Below are 12,503 nucleotides of genomic sequence, written 5' to 3'. Positions count from 1 at the left end.
AGGTAGTCAAACTGAATATGATCCTGGTGCCCTGCTCTAATTCGGTCCGATAGTCTCAAGCAACATAGTCCCTAGGGTGGCACTCTGAGTTGTGCCAAATCTCTGAAATGACGGCATGTCATTTTATAGTGTGTGTGAAGTACGTTGGTCCAAATTTGAATTTCAAGATGAAACATCAAAAGTTTTGAACCCACGTTTGTGACATGGTTGTGCCAAGAAAAATTAAGTTCGTTATAGTGTGTTGTTCGGCATTAATGCATGGTTTGAAAAATGTTAAGAAAATCAATCAGGGCATTAAAAATTTGGCACCAAATGACGGTTATTAAAAAAATAAAATTTTTCACAAGATTTGAAGACAAAATCGTTTCTAGCAATATCACTTTTCGTTGAACTCCTGAAACCCGCCCTCTGAATATTGAACATCATTTTTACCAGACTCAATATCCCGAGAGATAAAGTGTAATCGCTGAAGCATCTTTTTGTCATCATGTTGAAGACAGAACATTAAAAAGACATGAACACACCCGGGCATCACTTGGGCGTCACTTAGTCGTCACTATTCCGGCTATTTCCAAAACGATTTTTACAATCAAAGGCAAGATCTGATGCAGCATGCCACTCGGGTATGAAAAATTGACATTCAAACCCATGCATCATTAGCATGCATTTGTCATGTCTCATCATATTGATGATCACCATGCTTCAGTAGTGATATTAGTCATTGATACTTTTGTTTGTATGCTTTAAAATTTATAGATTTGAAATCAAAAACAAAAGATGAATCGTTATTGAGACACATATTGATAGATATTTGCCAATCTATTCAAGCTTCACACATCAAATTATAATTAAATAAATAAAAAAAATGATAATTACCTGCCACCATAAATATCATGGGTGAGTGGGGTGCTCTCATCATCCGAAAAATTTCCATCGTCACTCTCACCGCCAGGTCCCGCCTGAAGCGGCCGATGTCTGATTGCAGACATCGTATTAACTCGTATTTGTCACCGTTTTTCCTTCCTTATTTGCTCACTATAATTATAGAAGAAAATGTAATAAATAAAAATTATTTCATAATCAGCAAAAATTACTCAGCAAAATTTAAAGTTATGGCACAAAAAGGCACAGAAAGTAGCAATTATTTTTTTGTAAAATCAGTAACAATTTTTTTTTTGTTTTCACAACTCAAGAAACTCACAATTAAAGTCTTTACTATCAATCTATCTTGCGAGGGTAACGAAAGTGAACTGGTTCGGGGAAGGCTAAATTGTAGTCGATCAAGCCATGCGCCAATACGTAAATATGAAAAAGTATTTATTTATAAAAATATACGAAAATAATATATGGAAGTGTAAGTAGTGAATTTTTGAAGTATTGATGATTAAGACGCATATTTTATTATGAATTTTCGGAAGGAATGAAGGAAATCAAGCAGTCAGGATTTTATATGACTAATTGTATGACTAGTTCTGGGGACGACAAGCTGCATCACAATGATATTTGTCATTTTTTGTATTAGGCAAACTTGGCAAATGACGGCTAACATATGTGGCTTCAGACGCTTAGATCCACCTTACGCTAGCCTCACATGCTCACGATTTAGATCATCAATCCGAGATACATCGTAGACCTAAGTAACACAAAGCTTTAGTTACTCCAGGGTGCAATGAGAAAGCCATTCTTTAATTCATGCTAAAAGACCCAAGGAACTAGCCAGACCGGAAATAACAATGACGTACTTGACATCTAACTAATTAAGTCATAACCTTTCCTATGACCTTTTGATTATGGTCCTGATGATGATTTACTAATAATCAATTGAGAATCATAGCAATTTTGTAGGGTTCAGCCAAAGATTGTGGAACTACATTTCCTTTAAGCAGTTTAAACAAGATGAACAGATCAGTAAAATTCTTCAATTTTTAGAGATACTTTACAATGCGTTCTAAGTTGCAGTCTTGCAATAAATTCTGCAGACATCAAGTTTTTGACCAAACCCTTCAATTTAAGACTAGTCTAGGGTAGAGGTGGAGAAGTTGAGATTTTGAATCAATTATTCGTGTTACGTAATAGTCAAGACTGTAAATCTTTAAGCTTAAAAACTTCATTTGATCGAGTAAGACAAACTGCTCACAATTCATCACCCCAACCAACAAAAAAGTGCTGTAAATCAGACCAGAATGACTGCTTTTTGCAGGAACTCGCTTAAGAAATAAGAGAAATAAACAGCAACACCAAAGAGAAAAAAATATAATATAAATTTAATATAGTTTTAGTGTGCAAGGTCGTCAACGATCGATGCCAATGGAGTGTAAGTATAGCATATATTCGCAACACACAACAGCTCAGTCAGGCGAGAGAATTTTTTATTTTATTTTTTTCTTCTTGCATGCTATTGAAATATGCTTTTAATTTCTATACATACTCAATTTATTGGGTAGGGTATCGAGTTTGCTTATTTGTTGTCATTTCATATTACTAGATGTGGATATATATACGAATTTGCGATTAAGAAAGTTTTAAAAATCTATTTCATTATTTTTCTTTTTATTCAGTATATTGTGAATGCAACCATAAAAGCTTTTTTATGATTGGATAATGTAAGAGTATATCCATAGGGTCATATTATAAAATATTCAATATACAAGCATATCAATGGTATTTTTTTGCACGAATTTTTTTCATTTTAGTACGCCGATTTGCAATTAAAATTGTTGCTTTTTTGTCAGATGTATATAATAAGAGGTTTTTAAAGCACTGCGGGCAGTTCTGTAGGTGAGATGGGTGTGTATTTAAGTATAATTAAATGTGATTTATGTCCGTAAAGATCAACTTTCTTTGAAATTATGAAAAGACATTAACATTTAAACTCACAAAAATAAAGATTTATTTGAAAAAACTCAAAATTGCTTTCAAATTCATTTTATTCCTCTCAGTGGACTTAGTTAAAGTCAGAATTAAATGTTGGTTTCTGCTCAAAAGCATTGATAAGAGCGTGGAAATTTGAAGAAAAAACAACGAACTTTTCAAAATCAAATTTTAACGGTCAATTGATATTTGAAACATCTAAAACCTCACAAACGACATTTTCAAAACCTTATAAAAATGACAATTGTAAGGTTTCAGTAGAAAAAATTAAAAAACGCGTTCGCAAGTCAACAAAAAGAAAAAACCTAATTAAATCCAGTAAACAGTAAGTTAAAGTTAATATCCTTAGCATCACAAAGCTAACATCCTTAACGATCAACAATTAATCTTCAACTCAACCCATAGAATCACCCATAAGACAATGGACAGAGATTATTCTTCTCTCTTTACATTCTGCAAAATGACAGCGGACCATTTTTCATTGTGATTACGAAAGTGAAACACATACGGGCACAGCTGCTGTAATGAACATGGCTAGACACCCAAACGACAATCATTAATTCCTTATATCGAGCCTAGGCTTGCGATATATTGCACGTTTATAACTTTTTCTTCCTGCTCTATATTTATAATCATTTTCGTTTCGCTGCGTCACATGGAAGTTATTTTAAACTGGTTTATTTTGTCAGTGCCTTAGTAACTGACTTGTAATGTTAAGAAACTTGAAACTGCATTGTGCTTGTAGAATTTCATAGAAAAATCGAATTAAAAGTTTTTTAATAACAGCTTTTTTGCTGTATTTTTTACGCAATTTCTTTGTGAACAGCACAAAGTCAAAATGGATTTAAGGATAGGTCGATGAGGTTGTAGTGTAATAAATAGGTAGGAAAGCAAAATTGTGTATAAAAAATCTATTTTGAATGTTTTTTTATTGCCTTATTATGAGGCTTGAACATAAATTAGCATTAAAATGCAGAACAAAATTACTCTCGATTATTAACCCGGATAGTGCATTCAACCAGAAAAATTGTTCTGTTTTTTTCTATGATTTATGGTCGATGATTAATCTTACTTTCCTTGAGCTACATACAATTTCACACAAAATTCAGTCATTTTCTCAGCAACACATAAGGTAAAAAAATTGAATTTTAGTGAGTAATGATGATGACGAATTGGATATGGAATATCCTGACCTTTAAGTATCGCATTAATAAATTCTGCAAACTTTGCATACATAATCGGATGATGATGAAGTTAAACGAAGCGCTAAAATATTTTTTTCTTCCTTCTTTGTTCGTCGTCATCATTAAGTGTTGATGAGATTTTTACAACAATTTCAAGTATGTCATTACAAATAGTCACTCATTTTAGATGCTGACAAAGAGAAATCAGATTAAAATATAAAAGAATTACGGATAGATGAGTGTAAATTGTGATTTTTTAATAAAAGGCTAGTTTTTATTAGTCAGAACATCTTACCCGGAAAGCATATGAGGTTGGAATTACTGGAAATCTCTCCCCAGGTTAGACTAACTCTGGCTCTACTCCAGATTCGATGAAATCAAACTGGTCAGAGTATTGTGTCCTAACAGCCAAAGAGTATGATCTCATATTACAGAAAGACCACTACGATATCTAAAAGCGGTCTCTTTGCCTGTTAAGGGTCTGTCTAAGTCCAGATTTTCATCCAATTCTAAGACATGTGCTTTCTGGGTTAACGCTTTAGTTTCAAATAAGAAGATTTCTCAGAAAAATTCTAAGTAGTTAAAAAGGTTCTCTTTGTTGAGATTAAGAAAAGAATTAAGTTTTTTTTTATTGGACTATAAAATTAGCCAGACATTTCAATTTATTCAAGATTATTTTAATAGAATTGAACAGGACATTCCAAGAATTATTTTGTTATTAAATGCTGAGTAATCAATAAAATGTTCATGGGGTTTCTTAAGAAGCTTTCTATAATGTATAGATAGATTTGTATTACATTCTTAAAGTATATGGTTAGTCATGACTGTACTAGTTTGATTTGAAATAATTATGACTTTTGTCATTTCTTGCAAATTTGAAATTCCTAATTTACAAAAGTCGTAAGAGCGGTTTCCATAGCAACTTAGAGCACTCTAAGATAGGATGTATGGCAGGCTACGGTCTACCATCGTTGGGTTCGTTAAGTTGCTCTAGAACAATTGCAGACAACATTTTATGTACCACGGCATACATTAGTCGTAAGTCACAACGGAAATCACACACGACATGCAGCTCATGACATTTCCAAAGATATCGGTAACAGACTAGTGTTCCAAAGCACACAGATTACCCACCACTGCTATAGAAACCGAAGATGAGATCAAAGTCGACATGAGTTTTGTATGGAAAGTCGACTGGAATCGACTTTGAGTTCAACAACTTGACTCTAGACTAAGGCAGGATTTCGTCGAATCTAGCCTAAAATCTGGCACAAGGCGTTTTCCAAGGAGGTATGTGCACTTCGGGTTAGGAATCTTGGATATCTAGAAATTGCAAATTGATTTCACTTTTCCCACTTGCTCTTTATTAGTAACATAACCTAAATTACTCCATTTTTTGTACAGGATGTCTCAATAATAAAAATCACATAATTAAACAATTTATGAAGAAATTATCCACCATCATTACTTAATTAACCAGATTTAGAAAGTTAAAATTCAACGATTTCAGTCATCTTGAACACCTTGAATGTGAAACTGATATACATTTAAGGATAATAAATAAGAAATTAAAACAAGTCAATTCAAGATAAGATGTTAAAATGAAAATGACATGAAGGCGTTGAACCTGTTCAATAAACCTTCATCTGATCAACTTTTATACAAGAATTGTGTTCTGCATATTTATTGAACTTTCCAGTGATCACGGAACTTTTCCTTGCATTCTACTTAATCACTGAAAGCACAATAAATATAGCAACAATGAACAGAACATCAATAAGTTCTCGACAGATACTGAGGCATTAAATTCCGGACATTATTTCTTTATTTTAATCAGCAAACTATAGTATGGTCGATAATTTACAGTCTAAGCAATTTGTAACATGCACATAAAAAATGCGATTAATTCTTCCTTATTTTAATGACATGCATGCGTTGGCATGAGTCAGAATATCTGCCTCGAGGCAGTTGATGTAATACGTCACGCTCTTAGGAAGCGAAGGCATTGTATGCTCTATGATACAAATAGGCAACTTCTATGTACCGCAGTGGTCTTTCTGTAAAATTAAAGCATACTCTGTGTTTGTAAGGGTTGATTTTGTTACAATTCATGAGTAGAGATGCCTCGGTGGCAGAATAGTTTCGTACTTCCGTACCTAATTATTGTGATACCGACCAAGTGGTCATGGGTTCGAGACTCGGCCGGAGTCTGTCATTTTTTGAATTATATGCAGCGGAAACGCGGCTCACAGCCTCACTTTGTCGGCAAATGCAATAAACTGACCAAAGTGTCATCAAAGGAGTGGTTCAGATCCCACTATAAACTGAACTGAGTGCAGTGGTCTGACGTACCACCTCACTAGTAATAAGTGAATGACCCCTTTAATATTGTAACAATTAACATCTACTCATTGATCCACATATGGCCTATTATTCGATATTTAATTTTTAAATCATCACCTTGTTAAATTCAATTAGAATCGATACAGATTAGCACGCTCTATATAATTAAGTTAATAACTGAAAAAAAAAATCATATCTCATATATTTATGACTAATTATTCCTTATATGTAGATCACAAATAGATTTTTAAGCTTACTTAATTACCAGACTTTATGATCCTCTTAGTAATGCACTATGGATTAATAAGATTAAATTACAAGGATTATATGTAGTAAAATAGAAATAAAAATAGAAACAGCAGCTATATCGGTAGGGTGTAATCAAGGCAAATACGTGGATTGTTACATGGATTATAGAAGTAATAATAATTGAGATATTAATAGACATGTCTATAGACAGAAGTTGTTGTGATTGAGTGAGAAATGTTATTTCAATTAGTAATAAAGTAGCAAAGGGCTCAGAAGAGGTTGGCAACCTTGATAGGCCATGACACACCCAAGTACTAGCAACAGCTGGGATATTACGCGACACACCCACAATTGCCACAGCATGCTGGTTTCCCACAACTGGTCTAAGTTAATTGAAGAATTATGGCTAGCCGCGACTAAAACCATACACAGCATACTGTTCATGGAATTATTAAACATTTTTGGAGCTATACAAGTTGTCCGCCACTGGATTAGGGTGGATCCATGATTCAAGCAGAGAATCCCAACAGTAAAACATTTAATTACTAGACTCGAGCTTGATTGTCTCTAAATATTCCCGAAAATCAAGAAAATTCGATCTACAAGTTAATCCAGCATCGAAATAACTACGCAACTAATTAACAGCACCAACAATTCATATTTAAAATATCAAACAAAACGAATCTAATCAAAACAGATCTATAATGCGTAAAATGAACGTGTACGTGCCTGAACATTGTATAATATTAAATTAAATCCAAGCCATTTTCGTGCTAAATACGATTATGAGATTTTTCATTAAATAATTCAATCGATCATTAAATTATGCTAAATGCCATAACATTTGAAAATGAAACTTAAATTGAATTTATGTTATTTAAAATCCCTTTGTTGATCTTGAATCTTAAATGGATATTTGCTATTTATGGATATGATGTGATTAACATTACTTATGAGATGTAATCTGATGTTTATGATTCTAATTTGTGCAAATTTTTATTATTTTGTGCAATCATAAATCATAATTAAAACATGAAGTGTTTTTGCTAAAACAGATGATATTGTGTCCATGAGGAAGGAAATTTCTCATGAGTTCATTGCTAAAAAAGATTGATTGTTGTGCTGTGTGATCTTGTCTGACTATTCATTATGTCCAGGTTGACTTTTATTGCGGAAGATGGGGTGAGGGATGGGATTGTAATAATATTTTTTGATTTAAATGCTGTCAACGTTGGTCAAGCCAATTTTTGGTGATTAATGGAAGTGATATATTCTTGGTCCAAGCAACACAAATGGAGAAGGTACTGTCATGGAGCTCTTAAGGCACTGCTCCAAAGCCCTTTTATTAACACCAATTGGAAGTTGCTTTCATGTCGAGTTAAATGGACGTTACACACGGATGACTAAGAATTCTTGGAATGATGCTCTTTGAATGCTCTTTCATTTGTGTTACTCGGAATAGTCAAACTTATAGGTGTGGTGCTGTGACATGATAGAATGCTAAAATATAAGTCAATATGCAAAAATTCACTCAAAATCCTTTAAATTGATTAGAATTCGTGTAACTTGATAGTTTTCCTAGCAGCTAATGAATAGCACACCTAAATTAGCATATATCAATCAATATACTCAATTTTGTGAAAATACTCATTAACATGCTCAATATCTGTTCAGGTTAGAACACCTTCAAGCCCAATCCTAACTATATCATGTCCTCTATTCAAACCAGACTCAATCTTTAATAAAAATTCCTCACAAATAGTAACCAAGTCACATTTTTGTTCCGCACAAAACACTTGTACCCAACATAATTACCATTTTTATTTTTCACTTCCCGTTCAATTCTTTTCACATCATTCCGTATAAAAACTCATTTTAAAAATTGTTAGAAACTTTATAATTAAATAAATTTAATAAATCAAGTATGGAAAACGTCTATTGTTGCTAAAAAAAACTACTTCTGTCATCAAAGATGACCTTTACTGCTTCTATGTAGATTAATATCTATTTATTTAAACATAATATGTAATTTAAAGACCAAAAAAAATTATGGAAAAAAATGACTTTTCTCACGATGAAATCTTCGAAGCCTGCTTTTTTTGATTCAGTGAGTCATTGAATTTAAATCGAGTTATAAAATGACCTTGACGGATGCCGCAACGAACTTATAAGTCCCTTATTTCATCTGTTATTGTCATCGTCGACATCATCCTCATTGTCGAACAAGCATGTAGGAAAAGAAAAATCTCAAGACTGATTCTAATTGAACAAAAATGCAAAATTAAATGTCGATTTGGATGCAAAGGCAGCAAGGAAATTACAAATTGATGCTGTTGAACTTTAACAACTGCATTCTTAGATTTATTAGCATGTCAGATGATTTTAATTACTTTCAGTTAAGCACTAATTCATGGCGATTTATAATTCAACCTTGACAGTCAAATTTAAAATAAATTAAAATATTCTTAGCTTTAAATTGAAAAATGCTAGTCGATTTACGCTATAGCATTACTTTTATTAGCAATTGATAGCAAATGGATATTAATTGTAGTAATAAATGGACTTTAAGTAATGCAAAGTGAAGGGTTGGGTTTTTAATTTACTTTAATTATTTGCTGATTTGTCTGATTGTCGTGGTACTTTTAGAGAAAGGAATGGAATATTGAAAAGCTTTTTAAATAAGATTGTTACTAAGATAGCAATTTTATTGATCTTGTTATTTCTATTTTAATAGTTTTGTAGAGTAGAATCAATAAAGATATTTAAAAGCAATTCTTAAGAAAGTTATAAAAATAAAATCTATAAAATGAGTATGGACATCTGCAGAGGATTCCTATTATACGTTTATATGTTTCTGTAGGTCTGAACTGTTCGACAAGCAAAGCAAGTAAATCTCAATGAAAGGTTCTCGAGACCAGAGACCAAGATCAAGACTTCTTAATCTCAGTCTGGTGGTTTGTTGAGACCAAGACCTCGATACATTCACTTGTAATCTTGGTGAATACCGAAACTTTGGGAAAATCAAATGTTTAAGCCCAGTGGACAAAAACAGTAGAACTAGTAATTAACTAGGCATCAACTTGCGCTTAACTAGTCATAGGGTAAGCCAAATGGTGCTGATTTGACGATTATAGATCTGTGAGCTTTAATTAGGGAGTTTTGATGCATTTTTGACTCGTGTAGCTCGAAAGAGTTAAGAGAGCAATTGAATATCTACTTTTATGTAAGATCAAGCCCAAAATTGATATCAATCTAAAATATTTGATTAATTTTGTATATTTAACCTATTTCTATAATTGAATCAAATGGTCAATAAATTTACGAAACTGCTCTATATGGAGCTCACATTAATCATTTTTGATTATCATAAAGCTGCCAAATAAAAATCAATAAAATTCGATCGAAAAATTAAACTTTGCCAAAAATAAGATCCAAAATTCCCTTGTACTAATTAAGTTAGTTAACACAAAATGCAAATTATTTTTGAAGGATATCCGATCTCTTTCATTTCAATAAACACGAAAAAAATGTGAAACAACTCAATAATTTATACACATCATGTTTGCAATAACAATCCACACTTTGTAATTCGTAAGATTTTTAACAATATTTCATGAATGAATGAATTCTTATTGACTCATATATCCAAAATGTAAAGAAAGAAGAGAATTAACCTTAGCATAATACAAGAGAAATAACGTAATGTGATTCACAGTAAAGCACAAAAAAATTGTATGCAATCATCATCGTTAAATGTCATTTTTTTATACAAACTTAAAGTCAAAGAGAATAAGAGGAGATGAATGAAATTGTTTTTACTTCTTTCTCACTTTTTTCATGTACAGATGATTAAGTCATTTTCTTTTGGGAAGAAAAAGATGTGTTTAAATGTTAGCTTGGAGTTGATGTGCATGAATTAGGCGCAGATTTATGAATATTAGAGATTGTTTGGCCGGAACTTGGAATTAAAGGTTCATAATAATCAGGGGGAATGTGGTATACCCGGAGCGTACCATCGAACATTATGCCGTACCTACAGGTGCACCATTGGTACAACACAGGTATATGTCGTATTGATACGGTAAATGAATAACTCTTCGCCATACCAAGTGTACCATTTTACCATACCAACGGTGTACCTTTACCGTACCATACCATCACCGAAGTATTCGACCTCAGCATCTTTGTTTGAAAGTGTAAGTCTGAATTTCCCCTTATGGATCGTACAGAGTGCAGGCAAAAATGGTTCCCAAGAGGAATCTGATCCTCTTTTCTCCAAAAATCAACAGATTCAAACCAATATTCTGAACCATCCCATAATTTAAAGCAGCGTTGTCCAAACTTTTGTGTCTCGACTTTCCTTGGTATCGCATACGGTATGTACACAGTATACAGTTCATGGCAATTCCAAAATATTTCGGTGTCACAATAGTGAACCACAGTTTACAGTTTGGACAAACTAAACCAATCTTAATCTCCTAAATCACATTACGCAAAAATACCGAAACAGGATGTGGATATGATTATAAATATATCATCTCAAACGAATCACCCAAAATGAATTTAAATCAGCATTTTTTTATGCAAAAAGCAAGTTGAAAAGTCTCATTCACACGGGAAGTTTGATTACATAATAAATTTTATCATTATATGCTTCTTGAATAAGTGTTGATGTTTCTATTGATATATGCATTACACGTTTATAACACAATAATATCTCATAAGATGCCACAGCAGTTAATAAATGGACATTATTACTATTCAAAATGAGAAATTTTTTAAAATATTGCCAAATAGGCTGAGACAAACAGACAAATTGTTTGTTTTGTAGATAAATTATAGTTTATAGTAAGATGGAGTATTATGGGATAGTGTATTAGATAGAGTAACGTGACTCCAATATGGCTCTAGCGATTTGGTGGATCTAACTCATAGCCAGAGTCATGTCTGGCCTGGTCACACATCCCTGCTCTCAATAATTGATTTTAATTGCTAAAGATCCAGAATACAATATAAAACTGACATCGTTAGGATGGTGTGGCTTATTACGGCCAAACACAGCCATCACGATGCAGCCAGGTCACTTTCATGTCTTTCCTTGTCTAGAAACAGCGAAAAAGCATTCTAATCCGACAAGACTTTCCCTGGAATCGAACCCGAGTCGTTAGAGTCGGTTGTCCGACACTCTAACCACTACACCACTGCTGCTTTTTCCCTGCCTTAAACGAAACTGTGCAAAATTGACTAAACCATGCTTCTCAGACTCATTTCAATATAAAGTAAAGTTAATTAACCAATTAATCAAGCATAAAGCTCTTAATGTGGGATGATGAAGATGAGACAGAAATAAAATAAAGTGCAAATATTTAAATAACGTCTCTTTTTTTCTATTCATTTGTCAAGATTTGTCTATGTAAAATATTTAATTTAGAGTTTACATACCCACGGTAAAAAAGAATTATTTTCACAGTACATTGCTCTTAATCGTATGTCATTGCTGGATATTGATAATATTCTTATTAATTCATGTTTATTGAGGATGCATTCAAACGAAATTCATAAATTTCACACAGTATGGAGCACCTAATCATCATAATTTAAGCTCAGTATTCGATTGTAAAATTTAATTGCATTGCCTTAATGTTTAGTGATATATAAGCATGATCCGCGGATGACCATAATGTCATTATCATAAGTTATGACCATGTAAAGAGAATAAAAGTCAATGTAAAGTCAGGAAAAGGAGTTGCATGATTTATGGCATGTGAATATCCATATTAAATCGATTTAATTCACTCAGTTTGATTGTTGGCGATTTTGAAAGGTTACAAACTTATGCCAAGTGTCGATTAAGCA

At 32.7% G+C, this 12,503-nt stretch overlaps 1 protein-coding gene across 8 annotated transcripts in view; it reads right to left on the bottom strand.

Annotated features, from left to right (window-relative positions):
* Window positions 1–12,503, bottom strand: part of kkv (hyaluronan synthase-like protein kkv) — a 46,843-nt gene that overhangs the window by 19,949 nt on the left and 14,391 nt on the right. For 6 of the 8 annotated variants that reach the window (XM_070653651.1, XM_070653652.1, XM_070653656.1 and 3 more), the window contains exon 2: window positions 877–1,035. In XM_070653651.1, the coding sequence (XP_070509752.1) occupies window positions 877–989 (113 nt within the window). In that variant the 5' untranslated portion in view covers window positions 990–1,035. Of the gene's footprint in view, window positions 1–876; window positions 1,036–1,094; window positions 1,232–12,503 lie in introns of those variants that run through there. The other 2 variants (XM_070653654.1, XM_070653653.1) reach the window with 2 other exon arrangements.

Source organism: Chironomus tepperi, unplaced genomic scaffold, assembly GCF_022539635.2.
Source record: "Chironomus tepperi strain 1889 unplaced genomic scaffold, CSIRO-AGI_Ctep_v1 contig_73, whole genome shotgun sequence".
In the NCBI taxonomy this organism is placed as follows: domain Eukaryota; kingdom Metazoa; phylum Arthropoda; class Insecta; order Diptera; family Chironomidae; genus Chironomus; species Chironomus tepperi.
The sequence above is the reverse complement of the archived record's forward strand: the minus strand, read 5'-3'. Positions and strand labels throughout refer to the sequence as shown.